Source organism: Manis pentadactyla, chromosome 12 (genome assembly GCF_030020395.1).
Source record: "Manis pentadactyla isolate mManPen7 chromosome 12, mManPen7.hap1, whole genome shotgun sequence".
Taxonomy (NCBI): domain Eukaryota; kingdom Metazoa; phylum Chordata; class Mammalia; order Pholidota; family Manidae; genus Manis; species Manis pentadactyla.
Genome location: NC_080030.1, coordinates 72,810,030 through 72,832,597, shown reverse-complemented (window position 1 = coordinate 72,832,597; position 22,568 = coordinate 72,810,030). Strand labels below are relative to the sequence as shown.

The window sequence follows — 22,568 nt, the reverse complement described above, 5'->3', positions numbered from 1 at the left end:
AACAACCATTTGATCAATAAATATGAGAGATGCCCTCACAAAAGAAAAAAAAAAGGACAGACTTCCAATGGTAAAATAAATAAGTAACCAGGATGTAATGTATAGCATAAGGAATATAGTCAAGATATTGTAACAGCTTGGTAGGGTGATAGCTGGAACCTAGAATTATGTATATAAATGTTTTACCACTGTGTTGTACACTTGAAACTTATGTAATGTAATACTGTGCGTCAACTACCCTTCAATAAAAAATAATTATTAAAAAAAAAAAAATAGATATTGATGGACATCTAATATGTATCCCACACTTAAAACATAACCAAAATAAAGGACCTGATATATTTTGCATATCATGCCCACCAGTTCTTTCCCCAGCCTTTCACATCTCAACACATGGCAGCATCATCTACCTAGTACCTCAAGTCAAAAACTCGGGCTTTTGGATTCTTTCTTCCATTTTCTCCCCTCTTCCCAGATTGAATTTACCACAACCTTCTATCCTTTCTACCTCCCCAAATGTATCTTAAATTACTAACCTTTCTCTACCTCTATCTGCCACAGTCTTAAAGTACATCATTAATTTATCAAAATAAAAGGTGAACTGGAGAGAGGCAAAAGGGACAGCAGTGAGATCATTCAGAAGATATGGCAAAAAACTAGGCAACAGATAATTGGTTATCTCAGACCAGAGTGATATCAGAAGACATGGTGAGGAGTAATCCATTTGTGGATATATTTTAAAGTGGAGCCAACAGGACTGCTGATGTATATGACTTATTTATGAGCAGCTGGAAAGATGATAAACTAGTGAATACTTGTATGAGGCCATTTTTGATGAAGTAGTCAGGGAAGCTCTTTCTGAAGAAAATGAGAATAAGCTAGCAAGGGTAAGACCAGAAGGAAGGAAAGCCTAGAGAGGAATAAGGGTTTGGTGTATTAAAGTACAGAAAGGAACTGGTATGGATGGAGCATAACAAAGAGAAAATGGTATGAAATAGGGAGGGTCAGACAGTATCAAGCTCCAGTATGTCATGTAGGTGCTAAGAGAATCAACAACATGTAGGCAGTCAATTACCTAGGGTAGGCTAAAAGAAGAGATGACAAAATTTCTTTATTTCTGTGTTTGTGTTCAGCCCAGCAAATATTTAAGAAATTTCCCATCTGATGGGAATAATTTCAGAGTATAAGTTCTTTGCCAAGTCAAAAGAAATGAATGGATATATACATGAGGCCTTAGTGCCTATGTGAATTAGTGGCCTCAAATACTCTTAAAAACCTGAGAAATAAAGAAGGGCAGAATCATATGATGAGGCAAAGTGGTAGCTGGCTAAACATGTCCAGAGAGAGAAGATGTATGGATCTAAGCAAACTATTTTGTGAGATGTAGCTGCTAAAATCTATATCCAATTCTGTCAGCACTATTAAAACTGTGTTCATAAACAAGTACGTTACAACCACATTCTAAGGATTCAGCTGCAGGTGCCATAAATGAAGAGGACACTGATAAAACTGTAGTGTGTCCAGAGGAAAGCTCAAAGTAGAGGGGAGTTGATAAGGACTGAGAAATCAAGACTGGCGAAGAGGAGACTCATAGGGATGTGTTAGATGTCTCCCAACATTTGTGGTGCTGCTGTTCATGGTAAAAGTGATAAGCAGATGGAAGGGTTTGAGGAAGCAAGAAACAAAACTAGAGAGTCAGTACAACACAGAGAAGACAAGTTCAATAGCATCTTATTACGCTGATGGACAGTGACTGTAATGGGGTATGTGGTGGGGACTTGATAATGGGGGAAGTCTAGTAACCATAATGTTGCTCATGTACTTGTACATTAATGATAGCGATAGATAGATAGATAGATAGATAGATAGATAGATAGATAGATAGATAGATAGATAGATAGATAGATGACAGATAGATAGATAGATGAAAAATTAAAAAAAAAAGAAAACTATTGAGTCATCAACTCTCAATTTCTCTCTAGAAACCACATACTGGAGATAATAAGGAAGGGGCTCATAAACAGGGTATAGACAAGCCAGTGAACCGTGGAGATCACTTCAAAGACTTGCATTTCTGTTTCATGATTCCATACAATAGCATGTAATTTAAGGAATGATCTACTCTGGATAACTTTCATATGACGAAGTTGTTCTTGTGCAATTTAAACCAGGTTGTAAACTGTCCTGTTTGTTTTGTTTATCTTATCAGTGAAAACAAACTTTTGTCCCATATAGTTAATTTGTTGACTCCAATTTCCAGTAACAAGTTTGTTTCCGTTATAATAGATACAAGTGGGTAGTTTGGGATGTCTAAGATGAAATTGTTCTTACACTGAAAGAACAGCAATGATTCCCAAATTGAGAATAAGGCTCACAATATTTCTTAAAACTCACAATTCTATCTCTATTTTTAAAGAGGTACTTACCCTTTTGGCTGACGCTATCACAGCAAAACATGCGATAATTGTGAGTCCAATCATTATGTAACAAGCTTTCACTCGAGCTTTGTTTCTTGCAGCATCTATCATTTCTGGCCTAAACCAAGATGTATAGTCAACTGTTAAAGCAATATGATTTTCTGACTGGCAAAACAGACCATGATTTGTTATGTAAATATTCCCAAAATGTCCCTGAATGCAAACTGCAGATGTGAAAGACTTCCAAATGCTAGTCCATTATTTTACCAATTTCAAATTGACCTTCAATTTTCAAATTTAGGTCATAATTAATGTTAGCCACTACGAAACACAGTGTAGCATATTTAGTTTCTAATTGCTCACAATGTAACTACTAGAGAGTACACCTAACTCTCCATCATTTTTTCTTTCCACTTGCTAAGGTAGAGATAAGAATTAAAGCCTATGTATGTTTATGACTTGGGTCCATTTGGCTTGTGTGTTAGTTATCAAGTGGGCTTTTGTATTCAGTCTTAAATAGCTTGATTTTTAGAACTCATTTTCATCATTTTGCTTTTTCACTGGCTTTCCAAACTTATTGCCCCCTCCCATCTTATCCCAATTAATGACACTGTATTTACTTACTTATGATCACTGTTATACTATTAATATACTTCATAACTTTTTTAAGAATGGATATTAGAGAAAGGGTGAAATTTCCTTTATGGTTTTGCATGAAGTTTTCAAAAAGTGATCAAAATCAGAACAATTGGCTAAAGAAAAAGAAGACGGCTTTGTTTTCTTCTTCTTATTCTTAAATTTTATCTGCTTATTTGAATAGTGGGAGGTCTTATTCATTAATAAAGTTACATGCGAGTTGCCGGAGCTTGTGGCAATACCACTTACAAAACAGTGTACAAAATTTATCAGGCCTTGGGTCTTTTATACTGAAACATACTTAAACAATTTGCATAATATAAACTGGCAGTTTATAAATACACATCATTAAAGAATGACTCTTGAGAATATATTTGGCAGTGTTCTTTCTTATCTAATGTCAAGTTTAAATAGGATATAGTTACATTAAAAAAAACTTCACCCCGGAAGATGACTGGTTAGCCAGAGACGGGTAAGATTCCTCAGGGGAGGAACAACCTAAGACAGGCACAGTCGCAGGGGGGCCATCAGGTGAGAAAATGGGGATCAGCAGAGGTGAGGCTTAGAACCTCACCCCCCCTGTTCTGAGAGAAATCTTCTGCATACATGGATATTTTATTGCCCTTGTCTAGCTCGGATTAACACATAGTCTACAGGCACACACCTGATCATCTACATTTGCTCTCTTACAACACTAAACTCTGTTTTCTACCTTTATCTCGTATCAACCTACCACTTCAGCATTTTATTAAAAATAATAATAATAAAGAGAGAAATGTGGTATCCACATATAAATCAAGTATAAAAATCAAATGAATATTCATATTTGAACTGACTGTTTATAGTTCATAATGCATGAACAAAACCGAAAGCTTCTGTGATGACTGCCCTTGCACTGTTCACCATGTAACTTATTCACTATGTAAGAATTTGTACTCCATGTAAGAACTTGTTCGTTATGCATCAGAAGATTGGAGACTGACGAAAATTAGGCTTGGGGTGGATTAATGATTGTGCATTGAGCATTGACTCCCCTATACAGAATTTTATTGTTGTTAACAACCATTTGATCAATAAATATGAGAGATGCCCTCACAAAAAAAAAAAAAAAACTTCAGAAAGACAGGTTGCAATTTCTTTCAAAAATGAAAACTTTTTAACTTTTGCACTAATTGAAAAGAGCACAGGAAACCATTATCTAGCCTGTTTTTCTTATATTTTAGGCAGACTAATGTAAGTTTTACGATGATAGATGCAAACTGGTGAATGCAGAGACATTATTAGATTATATTTGTTGCTGACTTTTGTTCCAGATGGAACCTAAAAGATCTGATCTTTATTACCCATCCATCTGGCTTTGATCTAATTTTATAACAAATTAGTTGAGCACTGAAAAAGGCAAGAAAAAGTAGTTATTCTTAAATATCATTAGTGTATGGTACAAAAATTATAGGTCACTTGTTAATTATATGTCCATTAACAGCATACAAAGTGAAAGCTGTTTCTATGGTAAGTCTAACACTTAGCTTAGGAGGCACATGTCTCCTAAAAAGCATTGCTTAAAAAAATTATAGAAAATAAAAAAATGAAAAATATTCAGATATTTGCATGTTTCCATCTCAAAACTATATTTTTCATTGGCATCTTGCTCAAAAAAAGATAACTTCTTTGTTATCCTGAGGAAATTGGTTTGTTTCTGTAAAATGAGTCTTTTCACACATACAGCTATGTTAATGCAAGAGGATCTACTTACTGTCTCTTAACAAGTATCAATTTACAATCATGCAGATTCTTTACATTCCTGACTACCCTGTTATTAGAATTTAAAATCCAAAAAATTTCAGGGTGGTGTTTTAATTTTTCTGAGGCTAATTTCTGCTTTAGGCGAAGTCTGTACTTTGGAGTCTATAGATCTCAAGGAAAAAAAAAAATTCATAACATTAAATAATGTGTCTGAGATTGAATACTGAAAACAAATTTCAAATCCCATGTTATTTCAAACTCATGTCCATTCCTCATTAAATACTTTGATCCAAGAAAGGAATAAAACTGTTTAAGAACTGTTGAGTGAACATTTCCCACCACATTTCTTTCGACTTATTTCAGATGCTTTTGTAACTTGCAAATGAACAAGCAATAAAGATGTAGGCAATATGTGCAGAAGATGTAGGCTCAGTTTCCATTACCCATTCTCACAGGACTTGGTTACATTGTATAAATATAGTATACAAAACGCGTGAAATCCCTATTTGATATAGTTTTAGTCTTCCAATTTTTAAAAAAATGTCAGTTTAAAAAGTAGCAGATTGACTTTATTCTTGGTTTTCTTCCTCCCCTTTTACCCACTCTCTTTTGAAAGTGCTGGGGAATATTTTTGGGCTGTGCATAAATTAAAACTAGAAGATGGTTTTTCACATTTTTTAAAAACAGGTTACATTTATCCTGGGTGAAGCTGTCAAGGTTTAGTTTTATCTTTAGGGAATCTCTTGCTTTGGATTTGGGACGGTGAAAAGTCCAGCGATGCTCCTGGGGTCCCAGCCTGAGTAAATCTGGTGCTCAGAAGGCTGTACAACGACGTACTCCAGGGATTCCCCCGGCCCAGAAAAGGAGGTCGTGTGTCTGCGGCTTCTTCCCAGAGGCTTCTCAGCCATCCCGGGAGCCATGATCCTTTCTTGGGTGGAGCAGGGAGCCGCCCCGACCACAGCCCTTCTTCCTCTCTGGCGTCCCCGTAGCCACCCAGGATGCACACGAGGGCTGTGCCTTCCTTCTCTTTGGCCCTAGTGCTCCGGTGCCTCGCGGCTGGTAGCTTGCTGGGGGCGGGTATCGGGGCGACGGTGCGAATGCCCACTGAACATCTGGGTTGTCACCCACTGTCAACAATCTCCCTGAACACTTGGCTATTTCGAAAGAGTGGTTAGGATTATTCCTCTAAATGTGCCTCACACACAGTGTAGGATATTTCAAATTTTACCAAGTGGAAGGACACTCGTCAAGAAACTTGACATTTAGCCTCATTAGGGGGCATTAGTAAATTCCTGTTAAGTAGGTGTGATTCTTAAGAATTGGGGCTCTGCGGCCGCCTTCGCTCCAGGCGCGCCCAAGTCGAGAGGTGGCTAGACCCCACGCCCCTCCAGGCCCGGACAGACCCTCCCCGAACGCGAAACCGGGTCGCCGCACAGACCACACTTACGGGATCCGAGGCGGGATCTCTTCTATCGCTTTGAAACGCCCGGTCCACAGCAAAATTTTCTTGTCGAATTGCGAGGGCGTGTGCTCGGCGGGGACCCTGTGAACCTTTCCTGTTGCAAAAGCAACAGTGATGGACTGTGTAACCAACAGACATAAGGCGCAGTGGTTCGGTGCGTATCCCCGGTCCCCGCTCCTCTCCGGCCCCTGGCAGCCCCCTCCCTCTCAGGACATTTTCCCAGCCCCGGCTCACCCGGATCTTGGGGCCCAGAGCCCCTGGGGGTCCCGCCTGTGGAGTAGCCGGGGAGCCCCCGGGGCAGGAGAGTCGCCCCTGGGGCACAGCGGAGGAGGCTCCCCGGGCCGGGACGCAGGAGACTCCCCACGGCGGCAGCGAGCATGCTGCGCCCAGTTCCCTTGCCCGCAGCTGCAGGCCGAACCAGCGAGCCAGCTGCCGGGCCACCCGTCCAGACCCCCCTTCGACCCCGGGCGCTCCCAGCGTAGCGGCGGCGCACAGCTGGAGTCTCTGACGCGCGCCTGCGCAGCTCCCGGGCTCTGCCCCTGGCCGGCCACCCAGTCCAGGGCGCCACGACCCTGGGCACTGATTCCCTCACGGGCGGGGCCCAGGGAGCTGCTGTCTCAGCTGGAAAACTCGGGCGCAGAGATCCCCCACCTGCTGAACGCTCCCTGCAACTCATTTCAAAGGCATTTTTGTGCATTGAGAAGAAACTTGTTTCCGTCAGGCTTTCACCCCTTGGTTCGTAGAAATCTAAACCCTCTCCTCCAGGAAGAGCCAGCAGCCTTTAAGTGTAGGATATTTCAAATTTTACCAAGTGGAAGGACACTCGACAAAGTTCTGATTTTCCCATGAGATTTTTTTGAAGTTGGCGCCTCACCCCACCCTCCGTACTTTTTTTTTCTAGGCAAAATAACCTCAGTTGCTACAATTTTCTCCACCTCTTGGTTTTTAGAAAGAAAACAAACTCTCCAAACTCCCTTCAAAAGGAGCCTTTCTTCTAACTTCCATCATCATTCTTCTGCACAAACAGGGGACAATCAACTATTCCCTGGCATCAAATAGGAACAGGGACTCAGAGAACAGACAAGCTGAAGAAATTATTCTGCTTATTCATATTCCAGGGACAACAGACCCCAGCCAGGTCAGTGTGCTCCTGAGGACCCAGTCCCTGGCCCAGCTTACCCTCTCCTGTTTACTGTTTCTGAGGTTCCTTCTATACCACACACTGCCTTACACTTTTAGTTGGATGTCCAGACATTTCTTTTCTTCCTACATCAACTGTTGAGGCTCTTGACGGCAACTTTCACATAAGGGCATTTAACAAAAAAGACAGATTCACATCTCTGTAAAGAAAGACACATTTAGAGGAATAATTGTAGAAACAACATGGGCTTTGCCTCCAAACCCAGGTTTAAACCCCTGATTTGTGACTTAAGAGTTGCGCACTCATGAGCAAACCATTTATGTCATCATTCTTGGTCTCATTTGTAAACCAAGAATTCCTACCTCTCAAGTTCATTCCTACAATGACAACAAAAACCCACTATATGCCAGCTACTTCTCTGAGCTGGGGATGGATCAGTGAGCAATGGCCAGTGAGGATTAGTAGAGGGAGGAAAAAAAGCAGAATGAGAAAAAGTAAGCAGAGGTGGAGGGTTGGGGGGCAGCTATTTCGAAAGAGTGGTTAGGATTATTCCTCTAAATGTGCCTCACACACAGTAACACTTCAGAAGATGCTATGATTTCTTTCCCTTCATAGTCTTTGTTTAACTAGTCCCAAAACACAGGATCATTTTAATTCATAAAGTCTCCTGTAGGGGATTGTAGGAAGCTATGAACTCCCTGGTGAAAAGTGTTATATCTTATTCACCATTGTACCCCCAGGATATACCTGAAAATTAGCATTTAGCAGATACTTAAAAAGTATTTGCTTAAAAAAAGAATAAGTGAATACAACTCCTCAATAAGATAGACTCCATCTGGGCTAGTTTAAGAAAAGACAGAAATATATGAGGACATGCTACATGATGAACTGAATGAGTTCCAACCTGGCAAAGAATGTTGCCATAGATAATATTTGATTGTTCCAGGAATATGCTACTTGAAAATTCTCCCATTACTCAAAAGTGCTATTTTTCCTTTTATTTTTTTTCACATTGCTAAAATATCCATAGAGCTACAGAAATACATCTCGTCAAAACAACCAATCACTAGTAATTCACAAAGGAATATTAAACTAGCTAAATAAGTTTATTTCCCTGGAGAGAACCAAATGTCAGCTTTCTATGTCAGGCATGTTTTTCTATCTCAAGCTTCTCTAGTATTGCAGAACAACAGGGTAAGAGAATAAGGGCTTATGTCATGAGAGAAAGAACAATTTGCATTCTGGTCTCCCTTCCTCACTGGATTAAAATATCCCTATTTGGCAGCGGCCTACATTAAAAAAATTACAGCTGCATGAGAGATGCTTTTTCTTCAGTTCCAGAATTGGAATAAAAAAACTCAAACAACTTCCCATAGAATTAAAAACTAATTATATTCCTTTCATTCTTCTTTTTTCTTTCTTTTCTCCCAATCTTTCTCCTAGTCTTTCTCTTTCTCTCTCTCTCTCAGCCCAGAATAGCTCATTTATTCACTTAACAAATTTACTGAGTGCCTCCTATGTGCTCGACATTGTAGTCTCCAAGGTTATAGCAGGTAAGCAAATGAAGACGGTTCCCCTTACAGAGCTTATTATTAATCCATGGTGCTTTCAATTTACCAATTGTGCACTATATTATTTTTTGATACAATGACATCGATTTGTATATACTTACAATTTTGTTCCTTCAAAGTTTGTTTTTTATTAGTATCATTTATGTTTTCATCTAGGAATAAATTTTAAACAAAGTTTGTGGGTAAAATTGCAGTATTTCCAGAATCTCTTACCTGGCTTTAGTGCATCTCCAAATCAACTGGCATTTCTAAGGGGTGGAGAGAAGTACTTCATCTCCATATCAGTGGTAATTACCTGGGCCACCAAGGGCTTATCTGAACCTGAGAGGGTGGGATGAGGTTTTGCTTGCTTCTGCCAGCTAAGGAGAGAGATGGCCCCCAGACAAGTTTGTAAGCAATAAACGGGTTTTAAACTTTATTTCTCCCTTTGACTGATTTTGGTTTTAGAGGTATTTTTCCCAGGGATTTCCTCTCCCTGGAGTTACATCTGGTAGAAGTTAGCAGGACCTCTGAACCTGTAATCTGCCTAAATGGGTGCGACCTTTGGAAGGGCTGCCCCTAGAGACTGTGGGGAGATGCCCAGAAGCCCCCCTGTGGATAGGGGGGAGTCCCCAGTGGCTGCAGCGGCACAGGGTACAGCTTCATCTGTTACTGTCCCCTTATCTGTGGGGTTTCCAATTTGCGAGCCCCTAGTGAGAAATTGGTCTAGGAGGTGCTTAGGGGAAGGGTGGAGACACGTGAAGCTGCAGAATTTGCCCTCTGTGAGATAGAGCACTGCTTAGAGGTCCTGAGTGGCTGTGTAGCAGCTGGCATTAGGGAGTCTCTTTTCCTTGAGATAGTGGAAAATGTTATGGAGGAAAGAGAGAAGGTTATGCAGGAGAAAGAGAGGACTATCAAAGAGAAAGAGAGGATTATCCAGAGGGTTAGGGAAGAGAGAGAGGGGCTTAGGTGGGAGAGAGAAACACTTCAGCATTGCTTGGAGGAGCTGGGTGATAACTTATGGGATGCCCTTAAGGAATAGAGAGAGTTATTGAAAAGACAGGTGTAAGTCAGGGGAAAGGAAATCCCAGGGAAAGGAAATCTTGGGGCAAAATACCTCTAAAAACCAAAAACAGTCAAAGGGAGAAATAAAGTTTAAAACTCGTTTATTCCTCACAAATTGCAGTCCCAGGCCATCTTCTCTGCTCAAGCAGCCACAACACCAGCCGTCCCCCTCACCTCTCAGGTACAGATAAGCCCTCTGTTACCCAGGTATTTACCCATTGATATGGAGATGAACTTCTCCACCCTTGAGGAAAGATGCAAATGAACTAAAGCCATACTTCTTTCCACCTCTGAACCCCTATTGATATGCAGATATACTAAAGTCAGGTGAGATGTTCTGGAAATGTTTCAATTTTACCCACAATCCACCCCTTCCAGAAATCTTGCCTTACAATTTACTCGATCCCCATCTTCCGACCAATCTAGAACATGCAATAGCAGCAGCAATAAAATCTTGATAATCCTCAAGACAGAAGATTCAGCCTATGCAGATTAAGCAAATGTACTTTACAGCACAATCTCCCACTAAGCACAAAATACGTTTCTACACTTGTTTACTCATTCCTAACAATCATGCTAGATTGCTCACAAAACTTTTACCAAACATTAGACAAAGTCAAGTCTCTCTTTAAACATTATTTTCTTGACAACAGCAACACAATCATAATTCTCAAGCCAGAGGATTCACCTAGGTTCAAAGTCCCATGCAGATTAAGTCCAAAACTCATCCATTCCAGCCATCACGTGTCAACTGCAGCCAGGGGGCGCATCCAGGACACAAACACCATAGAAGCAAATAACCGTGATTGTCGGGGACCTACTTGTTGTTATTACAGGAATATACAGAAGGCCAGCTTCCAGGCCTTTTCCCCAAGGTGCCAGAAGCACCAGCCATCATTAGTCCATGTGTTGAAAAGTCCAGGGCCACATCCATTTTACTCCTAATTGCTGCACCCATCCTTGCAACACATGTCCAATAAAGTGGGTACCTTGATAGCTCTCTGTAAACGGTGACCGACCATAGGCTGCAGAGAGATGCTCTAGGCCCCTCTTGGTGGTTTGCTGATCTGCACAACATGCAAGGCACTCCTTCCGGGATCAGCTGACTTCTTCAAAGGTGAAATGCAAGCCCCATCAACGGGCCCACATTGTCTTTTGCCCCACGTGCAACAAACACTGATGTAGCCATTGGGCCACATCAGAGGTGTAAGATAAATTCTAGCCAGAATAAGCAGGCAAAGAGAGGCAACAAAGGGCCAGGTAATTTATTTAAATACCCCCCAGGTGATGTTCTCGCGGCCTGGGTACTACAAGCTGGAGAAGTCACACTCGGTCAGGGAGGTGGGGCGCTTATAAAGGATTAGGAGAGGGAGGAGTGGGCAAGCTATCCAGAGGGGTGTTGAGAGGTATGATTGGCTAAAGGTGACATAATAGACAACTAGAAACTTTTTTCCTTCCAAGAGGGAGGAGGCTGACATCTGGGTCTTAGTTGGCACATCAGGATGGAATTCAGGGAGAGCTGTCCCCTTTCCATATACGGCAGGGACTTTGGGGTCTGGTCTGTTCTCCCCCTATGGCATCTCTCTTTTCTGTTTGCATGTCCTTGTTTTTCCTTTCTCCAGCCTAACAAGAGGCAGGCTTTCCTTCTAGCCAGCGCGTCTGGGCCAATGTGTCTGCTTCATCATTCCCTGGGGATGCCAAAGGCAAGTGGCGAGGCACATGATATACTGTAGGTGTCTGTGCCACACCACTCCGTGGCCTTTGGGTCCAGTCTTGCACCCACCCCGTGATGGGATAGGAGGTTATTACCTTGGTCTGAGCTGTTCCAGCGATAGGCTCTGCAGCCAGCAAGGTGTGTTACACAGCAGCCAATTGCTTAAAGGTGACATGGACCTCTGCTCCTTTCCATGGTTGTAGCCAGACTCTGCCCGGCAGCAAGAGCATCAGCAGTGGCAGAAGCAGTAGCCTTAGGCTCAGGCCCATGGGTCGGGGTCGGCATGGCCAGCAGCGGTGGTGGCGCCTCCACGACCACACCAGTGTAGACACATGTCCCTCGGCACGAGCACCGCTTCTCCCCATCATTTCTAGGGTCAGCCCTCCCAAAGGTTGCACCCATTATGACAGATTTCAGGTTCACAGGAATCCTGCCAATATTACGCCAACTATTAATCCGGGGAAGGAAAATCCCGGGGCCAAATACCTCTAAAAATCAAAATCAGTCAAAGGGAGAAATAAAGTTTAAAACCCGTTTGTTGCTCACAAACTGCAGTTCCAGGCCGTCTTCTCTGCTTCAGCAGCCACCACACCGGCCCTCCCCCTCACCTCTCAGGTACAGATAAGTCCTCTGTTGCCCAGGTAATCACCCATTGATATGGAGATGAACTTCTCCACCCCTGAGGAAAGATGCAAATGCACTAAAGCCATACTTCTTTCCACCTCTGAACGCCTGTTGATATGCAGACATACTAAAGCCAGGAGAGATATTCTGGAAATGTTTCAATTTTACCCACAACAAGTCAAGCTCCTGGAAGATTCCTTAGCAGTGGTGAGGGAAGAAACGACAGGAAAAACCACTTTGCAGGAGGCCGTGGGTGAGGGGAGGAAAGAGTGGTGCCTTCAGCCCCAGAGATGGTGGAGGATCCCAGGGGGATGGGGTGGTGGGATGTGGAGGGGAAGATGGGCCAATCTGCTGCCGAGGCCACCACCCAAGGTACAAGCCACTCCTGTATTAAAGGCCTGCCCTGCTATAATTAAGAAAATAAAAACAAAACCACCGTGGGCTCCACAGGGGGAGGAGGTGCCCCCTTCCGAGGTTGTGTAGCACTCTATGCTCCACCCCTATACTCAGAATGAGCTGGTGAATATGAACGTCCGGCATAGGCAGAGGCCATCAGAATCTCTACCTACATGGCTTTTATGTCTCTGGAATATGGGGGTGGAAAACATTGTTATGTCAAGTGCTGAACCTACGTGGCTTTTACGTCTCTGGAATATGGGGGTGGAAAACATTGTTATGTCAAGTGCTGAAATGAGTAGAATGACTTCCCTGACAACTCACCCTTCCCTCTGGTAGCTGTTGCCAAGTGCCTGTCATGCCTCAAGCAATGGCTGACAGCTGCCATCAGGGCAGTTTGGCCTAATCAGGGTGATTTGCCATATTTATCCACTAGTTGGAAAATGTATGTAGAGCTCCAATAGTATAGTGGGAATTGGGTATGCAAAATATCATCTATAATATGGACCCCCAGGGCCCAGATGAGGAGGTGTTCATGGTAGGAATGAGAAATCCAGTGCTGCATACAGCTCCCACATCTCTCTTTGGGTCCCTAGTGAATACTCTTGCCCCCCACCTAGGGCAACCCATAAGTACCCATAACTTGTACTTTAGCAGATCTGGGGGAGGTTCAAACAATAAGGGTAATATGGGCTACGCCTGAAAGGAGAGGTGCAAAAGGCCCAGTGAAGGTCTCAAGGACCCAGATGTGGGTTGATTTGCGAAAGGCCAGAGTAGTGAAAGAAAAACTTGATGGGAAGCCCAATAGGATCTTGTTAAAAGTGTGACACTAATTAAAACCAGAGCAGCAGTTCCAGCCACTAAGGTCCAGGACATGGAAACCAGATTTAAGGCCTCATGCTCAGCCTGTGTCCCTGCAAAACTTCCTGGGGGACAGTACTCAGGATTCTCCTGGGCCCTCACCCTCAGAGGAGGAGGATTGAGCATTGCGGTTCAACTGAGGAGGGGTCAAGCTTCCCACCTTGGGGGACATGGTGGGGACCAGAGGCCACATGTAGAATTAACAATTCATTGGTCGCCTGTGAATGTACAATGTGTCCGGTGCTGGTGGACACAGGAGCTGAGTGTTCTCTGATTTATGGCAGCCCTGAGTGTTTTCCTGGGACCCCTGCTGTGATAGATGGCTATAGGGGTAAGGCAATTAGAGTGAAGAAAGCCCAAATCCCATTGGGGATAGGGCATTTACCCCCAAAGGAGTATACTGTGTACATATCTCCCATCCCTGAATATATTTTGGGGGTCGATATCCTGCAGGGCTTGTGGTTACAGACACATGTGAGTTCTCACCAAGAGTGCATGTGGTAAAGGCAGTTCTGAGGGGACATGCTAAGCACCCACCTGTAGTGCTGCCTGTACCTTGGCAGGTGACAAATACTAAGCAATATAAATTGCCTGGGAGGCACAAGGAAATTGGAGAAACCAAAATTGGAGAAGCTGGGGAAGGTGGGCATCATAAAGCCCACTCATAGTCCTTTTAATTCTGCAGTGTGGCCAGTGAAAAAGCCAGATGGCTCCTGGCAAATGACTGTGGACTACAGGGAATTGAATAAAGTCACACCCGCTTTGCATGCTGCTGTCTCCTCTATAGCAGCCATTCTGGACACCCTTAGCCATGAGCTGGGAATGTATCATTACGTAATAGACCTTGCTAATGCTTTCCTCTCTATTGACATAGCACAGAAAAGTCAGGAACAGTTTGCCTTCACATGGGAAAGCTGGCAGTGGACATTCACTGTCCTTCCACAGGGATACCTCCACAGTCCCACTGTTTGTCATGGATTTGTAGCCCAGGACTTGATGACATGGAGGAAACCACAAATAGTGCTGCTGTAGCACTACATTGATGATGTTATGCTCATATCTGGTTCTCTTGCAGATTTAGAAGGGGCAGTTCCTAGACTGCTGCAACATCTACAGGAGAAAGGATGGGCTGTGAACAGCACCAAGGTTCAGGGACCTGGTTTGTCCATAAAATTCTTGGGGATTGTCTGGTCAGGTAAAACTAAAGTTATTCCTGAAGCAATTATAGACAAGATCCAGGCTATCCCCACCCCTACCACTGTGGCAGTATAACAAGAGTTTTTGGGTCTTTTGGGCTATTGGAAAGTATTTATCCCACACTTCGCACAAATTCTGAAGCCCTTATACTGGTTGGTATGAAAGGTCATCAGGTGAGACTGGGATGAGACATGTGCAGTTGCTTTTACTGCTGCTAAGTGAGCAGTCAAGGCTGTACAGGCCTTGAGTGTAATGGACTCATCAAGGCCCTGTGAGCTAGATGTTCATGTAAATAAAGATGGTTTTGGATGGGGTCTTTGGCAGCAGCTTGAATGGACATGCCAACCTATTGGATTCTGGTCCCAACTATGGAAAGGAGCAGAGGTCCAGTACAGCTTGACAGAGAGGCAACTGGCTGCTGTGTACCACGCCTTACTGGCTATGGAGCCCATCACTGGAACAGCTCTGACCAAGGAAATAAACACCTACCCCATTGCAGTGTGGGTGCAAGACTGGACCCAAAGGCCACAGGGTGGCGTGGCAACAGATGCCTACACTGGCCAAATGGGGCACAGCTTACACATAGCGCCCTCTCTACTAGCCCCTTAAGTGGAGAACTCCAATGTTTATTGGGGCCAGTGAAGTATACCAGTGGAAAGCAGGAAAAACTTGCTTTTGAGCCATTGGTAGCTGAGACTCCTTAGCAGGAGGGAAAAGCCCCTATACCTGAAGATGCTTGATATACAGACACTCCAATCAGGGGCAGTCCTCAAAGTGGAGGGCTGTGGCTTTCCATCCTAAGACTGAGACAATATGGATGGAGAATAGTGAGGGGAAGAGCAGCCAATGGGCTGAGTTGCAGGCAGTATGGCTCATGATCACCCAGGAGCCCTCCCCTATAGTCTGCACTGACAGCTGGGCTGTCTAACAGGGCTTGACCCTGTGGCTACCAACATGGTACCATACCAAATGGATGCTTGGTCAACAGCCCTTTTGGGGGCAAGAGTTGTGGCAAGACCTATGGGCCTCTGGTCAGACTAAGACTGTTACTATATAGCATGTGACTGGCCATTTGCCTTTGGCATCCCCAGGGAATGATAAAGCAGACACACTGGCCCAGGTGTGCTGGCTAGAAGGAAAGCCTGCCTCTGATGTGGCCCAATGGCTACATCAGCGTTTGCTGCACATGGGACAAAAGACAATGTGGGCTGTAGCCAGTCGATTAGGCTTGCTATTAACCTTTGAAGAAGTCAGCCGAACCCAAAAGGAGTGACTTGTGTGTTCTAAGAGAAATTTACACTGAATCCCGCAGCAACATGGGACAATAGTAAGGGGGCCGTCACCCCTTGTCAGGTGGCAGATAAACTATATTGGGCCTCTGTCCATATCAGCAGGATATTGGTATGCCATGACTTTGTGGATATGGCTACTGGACTCTTGATTGCTTTTCCTGCACATTGTGCAGATCAGCAAACCACCAAGAGGAGTCTAGATAGTCTCTTTGTAACCTATAGCCAGCCTCAGGTGACTGAGAGCAGTCAAGGCATCCACTTTATTGGACATGTCTTACAAGGATGGGTGCCGCAATTAGGAATAAAGTGGAAATTTCATGCACTATATAATCCTCCTGGGGAAGGCATAATAGAGAGGTACAATGGTTTGTTGAAATCTGGCATGAAGTCAGACACCAATAGTCTACAGGGCTGGCCAGTTCACTTATGGACCATGTTACAGCATTTTAATGAGAAGCGCCAAAAAAGAGCCTTGAGTCCTGGGATATGCTAACACACATTGCTGCCTTTCCTATACAATTGTATGTGCAAACCAAGGAGTTACTGAAGCCAGGATATGGCCAGCAGAGCAACATCCTGCTGCCAGCCACTACTGCATTAAACCCTGGTGACTGCTGAATGGGTGTGGCCCTGGACATTTGACACATGGACCAGTGATGGCTGGCCCTTCTGGAATCTTGGAGAATAGGCCAGGAAGCTGGCCTTGTATGTATTCCTGGAGTAACAGCAGAGTCTCCCCAAAGATCACAGTAGTGTACCCAAAACATCCAGGAGGTAAGAGGATCTTATGGGTAAGTTTTGTTTTATCTTTATGGCAGGTGCATGTACCTCCCAAAGCCATATATATTGGGTATTTGGCTCAATATATATATGGAACCATCTGTAACTCCCACAGAGAGGGGCGTGAAAGTCTGGTATACTAGATCAGGACAAGATCCCATTCCTGCCACTGTTCTATCACAGGTCCACTCTCTTGCATGTATCCTACCTGTGTAGAATCCTCCACTAAGAATCAACCTTATTGAAGATAGAAAGTTAGCATAAGTATAGCCATCTTAAAAGCTTAGACTCCATTTTCTAACCTAGAAGGAAGAAAATAGGAAAATATTAGAACCTTGAAAAACAAGTTAGTCAGCCAGCGTTGATTGCAGTGACCTTTAGTTAGCCAACCTCAATCAGTTAATCATACATACCAAGCTTACCTTACTAAGAACCACCCTAACATTCCGAGGGTGATCTTATCTCACTAGACCCCCAGGATGTGGCGTCAGCCAAAATGTATGTGTTTTTTTGGAAAAACAATGTGATGTGTTTGTGGAAAAATACTGCCCTTTTTGAAAATGCTATAAAAACCTCTGACTCTAAGTGCTCGGGGTCCTTGTTGAGACCCGCTGCGTCGAGCTGACACTTGGACCCCAGCTAGCTGGTCTCTGAATAAATTCCTCTTGCTTATTGCATCAAGAGACGCCTTCTGTGAGTGATTTGGGGCAGCGCTCTCCTCTGGGAGAATCCAACATTTGGGGGCTCGTCTGGGATTGTGCGCTCGCCCCGTTTCACTCCTGAAAGTCACCCTTGGAGGGAGAGGTAAGACTAAGTGGCGCCTTGAGTTGTTTGTGTTCTGTGTTCTATTTCTTGGTAAGACCGGTCAGAATTCTGAAAAGGGGTACCCTTGTCTGGCAGTCGTCCCGATCCCGTAAAGGGATCGAGACTGTGGTCGGTAGACGTACTTGGAGAACCGCAGGCTGTAACCCTGGGGGACGCCTCAGGGAGATTGGAGGGCCAGGGATGCCTGGTGGCCTCTCATCTGTTTTTCCGGCAAAGTGAATCTGATGAGATAAGGTTGATATTCGGGCGCCAAGAGTATCAGCCCACTGATTCTTTTCGGTTTTTGGTCAGAAATCTGAAGAAAAATTAAGTGCGGCCGCTGTGTGTCTAATCTCTGTGTGTCTCTGTTTTTTGTGTTCTGTACGTGTCTAATAATTGTTATACTGACCATGGGACAGACGGTAACGACTCCACTCAGTCTGACGTTAGATCATTGGACAGAAGTGAGAGCGAGGGCACACAATTTGTCAGTAGAAGTTAAGAAGGGGCTATGGCAGACTTTCTGTACCTCCGAGTGGCCCACTCTTAATGTAGGGTGGCCCCCGGAGGGGACTTTTGACCTCTCCACTTTACTTGCAGTAAAAGCTGTTGTTTTTCAGAGTTCGTCTCAAGAACATCCGGATCAGCAACCCTATATTGTGGTCTGGCAGGAGTTAGTGGAAAATCCACCACCCTGGGTAAAGCCCTGGGTGCAAAAGAAAATGAGCTCTCGAGTCTTAGTGGCCCAGGCTCAACCTCAGAGCAAGGAAAAAGAGACTACCAAAATTCACCCTGACACTCAAGATTTACTCATGGTTGATGATCCCCCTCCCTACCCTCCTGCCCCAGCCCCAGCTCCTCCAGCCCCGGCTCCCCCAGCCCCGGCGCCCTCAGCCCCGGCGCCTCCGGCCCAGGTGCCCCCAGCCCCAGCGCCCCCACTGCCCCTAGCTTCAGGCACCGGGGCAATGGGACCGCTTCCAGGACCGGCCCAGGGAACTCGACGCCGCCGAGGGGCCGCAATGGACCCACCGGGTATTTTTCCCCTCCGGTCTTATGGGGCCCCCATCCTCGGAGAGGAAGGGGACCCGCCTTTCCAACCTCTGCAATATTGGCCATTCTCCTCTGCTGATTTATACAACTGGAAAGCTAACCACCCTCCTTTTTCAGAAGAACCACAGAAACTAACTGAACTGATAGAGTCCCTAATGTTTTCTCACCAGCCCACTTGGGATGACTGTCAGCAGCTTTTACAGGTGCTCTTCACCACGGAAGAAAGAGAAAGGATCCTCCTGGAAGCACGAAAGAACGTGCCTGGAGCTGACGGACGACCATCACAACTCCCTCATGATATAGAAAGGGGGTTCCCACTGACCAGACCCAACTGGGACTTTAATTCTCCAGAAGGTAGGGAGCGACTAACCATCTATCGCCAGGCTCTGGTGGCGGGTCTTCGCGGGGCCGCAAGGCGCCCCACCAATTTGGCCAAGGTAAGAGAGGTCAGTCAGGGAGCCACTGAGGCGCCTGCAGTGTTCTTAGAACACCTGATGGAAGCCTTCAGGCGGTATACTCCCTTTGACCCCACTTCCGAGGAGCACAGTGCCTCAGTGGCTCTTGCTTTTATTGGGCAATCAGCACCCGATATTAGAAAGAAGCTTCAGAGATTGGAAGGCTTACAAGATTTGTCGCAGAGAGATTTAGTGAAAGAAGCTGAGAAAGTTTATCATAAGAGAGAGACTGAGGAAGAAAAGGAATTGAGGAAGGAGAAGGAAAGAGAAAGTAAAGAGGAAAAAAGGGATAGGAAACATGAGAAAAATTTAACAAGGATCTTGGCCGCAGTGGTAGAAGGCAAGGGACGCCCGCCCTCTAGCGGCAGAACTAGTAAGGCAGGGCACCTGGGCAACCGGCCTCCTTTGGATAAAGATCAATGTGCATATTGCAAGGAAAAAGGGCACTGGGTAAAAGAATGCCCTAAAAAGCCACTAAAAAAGCCTCCGAAGAAGGTGTTGTCCCTGCTGGAAGACGAGGATTAGGGAAGACGGGGCTCGGAGCCCCTCCCCGAGCCCAGGGTAACTCTGAAAGTGGAGGGGCAACCCGTTGAATTCCTGGTAGACACCGGTGCTCAACATTCTGTATTGACTCAGGCAAAGGGCCCCCTCTCTGATAAAAAATCTTGGGTGATCGGGGCTACGGGCCAGAAACAATATGTGTAGACTACCCGGAGAACAGTGGATTTAGGAGTAGGACGAGTAAACCACTCGTTCCTTGTTATACCGGAATGCCCCACACCCCTGTTAGGAAGAGACATTTTAACCAAAGTGGGGGCCCAAATATCCTTTCAAGCCGGGGAACCTCTGGTGACCAATCAAGAGAATAAACCTTTGAGCTTAAGCGTCCTGACTATAAGATTAGAAGATGAATACCGTCTTTTTAAGGAGCCGGAGCCCTCCAAAATAAGTCAGGAGTGGTTTGACCGGTTCCCAGGAGCCTGGGCGGAAACGGCCGGCATGGGGCTCGCCAAGAACCAGCCCCCTGTACTCATAGAACTAAAAGCTTCAGCCTTACCTGTAACTGTGAGACAATATCCAATGAGTAAAGAAGCCAGGGACGGAATTAGGCCACATATCCAGAAGCTTATGGAACAGGGGATATTAGTAAAATGTCAATCCCCATGGAACACCCCCTTGCTGCCTGTAAAAAAGGCAGGAACGGGAGACTACCGACCAGTACAAGATTTAAGAGAAGTTAATAAAAGGACACAGGACATTCACCCCACTGTGCCAAATCCTTATAACCTACTAAGCTCCCTGGCCCCGGAAAACACCTGGTATTCAGTTTTAGATTTAAAGGATGCTTTCTTTTGTCTGCGCTTACACCAGAGCAGCCAACCGCTGTTTGCTTTTGAATGGAAAGATCCCTCCACAGGAACTACTGGACAATTGACCTGGACTCGTTTGCCACAAGGATTTAAGAACTCGCCCACCCTCTTTGACGAGGCTTTACATCAAGATTTGGCTTTCTACCGAGCTTCTAACCCACAGGTAACTTTGTTACAGTATGTTGATGACTTATTGATAGCCACCCCTACTCAGAGAACCTGCCAAAAGGCCACTGGAGCCCTTTTGGCTGAGCTTGCCAAATTGGGGTACAGGGTATCTGCTAAGAAGGCACAGATCTGCCAACAACAAGTGACTTATTTGGGATACTCCCTGAGAAATGGGAAAAGGTGGCTTACTGAAGCCCGAAAGCAGACTGTGACGCAGATTCCGCTTCCCACTACTGCACGCCAGGTTCGCGAGTTTCTGGGGACAGCAGGGTTTTGTAGACTATAGATACCCAGATATGCTTCTTTGGCAGCCCCTCTGTATCCCCTCACTAAAGGAGCAGCCCCGTTTGTTTGGGGATCTGAACAACAACAGGCCTTTGATGATATCAAAAAGGCCCTCCTCTCAGCACCCGCTCTGGCATTGCCAGACATAACTAAGCCATTTATCCTTTTCGTAGATGAATGGAACGGAGTAGCTCGAGGAGTATTGACCCAACAATGGGGACCTTGGAAGAGACCTGTCGCCTATTTGTCTAAAAAATTAGACCCCGTGAGTAGTGGATGGCCCACTTGTTTGAGAGTAGTGGCAGATGTGGCCCTCTTAGTTAAAGATTCTGACAAGCTAACGCTGGGACAAAAACTCACTGTGGTTGCTCCTCATGCGCTGGAAAGCGTAATTCGACAACCACCCGAAAGATGGATGTCGAATGCCAGAATGACTCACTATCAAACCTTACTCCTGAATCGTGATCGTGTGGAATTTGCCCCGCCTGCCATCCTAAACCCGGCTACTCTGCTCCCCGATGTGGGAAAAGAAGTGCTTCATACCTGCCAGGAAATCCTGGCTGAGGAGACGGGGACCCGTCGGGACTTACGAGATCAGCCCTTAGAAGGACCGGGACTCCTGACCTGGTACACAGACGGGAGCAGTTACATCATGGGAGGTAAGAGGATGGCAGGAGCTGCAGTAGTAGATGATGACCGAATTGTGTGGGCCAGCGGACTCCCAACGGGCACTTCTGCACAGCGGGCAGAGCTCGTCGCCCTGACTCAGGCTTTAAAGATGGCAGAAGGTAAGAGACTTAACGTCTATACTGACAGCCGTTACGCTTTTGCCACTGCTCATATACACGGGGCTATATATAGACAGAGAGTGCTGCTGACTTCTGCCGGGAAAGATGTTAAGAATAAACAAGAAATCTTAGATCTGTTAGAAGCTATCCATAGACCTAGAGAAGTAGCAATAATACATTGTCCTGGGCATCAAAAAAGTGACTCTCCAATAGCTCAAGGAAACAGAAGGGCGGACCAAGCCGCAAAACAAGCAGCCCAGGGAACGAACATCTTACCTCTCCAGGTGTACCCAGAAGCCACATGTAGTAAGAACTTTCAGTATACCCCCGAGGATCTTGCTCAGATGGACAAGTTGGAGATCCAAAAATCCCCACCCCTTGGAATGTATAAGTCAGAAGATGGGAAAATTATCCTGCCCCAGAAAAAGGCAGGAGAATACTTAAGGCAATTACATCAGTTGACACATTTGGGGGCCAATAATCTAAAAACCCTAGTTCGAGATTCCCCTTATCATGTCATCGGTTTGGGAAAATTGGCAGACGAGGTTGTAAGAAATTGTGTTCCTTGCCAATTAGTAAATGTGAACAGACATCAAGTAATATGCGGAAAGAGGCTTCGAGGAGATCGGCCAGGAGCCTACTGGGAAGTTGACTTCACTGAAATTAAGCCTGCTAAGTATGGATATAAATACCTCCTAGTTTTCCTAGACACCTTTTCCGGATGGACAGAGGCGTTCCCCACCAAAACTGAGACAGCTCAGATGGTGTCC

At 45.0% G+C, this 22,568-nt stretch overlaps 2 protein-coding genes across 2 annotated transcripts in view; one reads left to right on the top strand and one right to left on the bottom strand.

The window, feature by feature from the left end:
* FAM162B (family with sequence similarity 162 member B) overlaps positions 1-6,917 on the bottom strand; it is a 16,259-nt gene extending 9,342 nt beyond the window's left edge. The window contains exons 1-3 of the mRNA XM_036925030.2: positions 6,493-6,917; positions 6,244-6,352; positions 2,427-2,535 (exon numbers count right to left, since the gene is read on the bottom strand). Of these exons, the coding sequence (XP_036780925.2) occupies positions 2,427-2,535; positions 6,244-6,352; positions 6,493-6,637 (363 nt within the window). The 5' untranslated portion in view covers positions 6,638-6,917. The remainder of the gene's footprint in view (positions 1-2,426; positions 2,536-6,243; positions 6,353-6,492) is intronic.
* On the top strand, positions 6,636-22,568 carry LOC118907930 (uncharacterized; the record flags this gene model as incomplete). Its single annotated transcript, XM_057489231.1, is given in 4 exon segments — positions 6,636-6,736; positions 17,739-17,842; positions 18,532-18,714; positions 18,850-22,568. Coding segments are annotated over 4 exon segments (4,107 nt in total), but the record flags the coding sequence as incomplete, so codon positions are not given.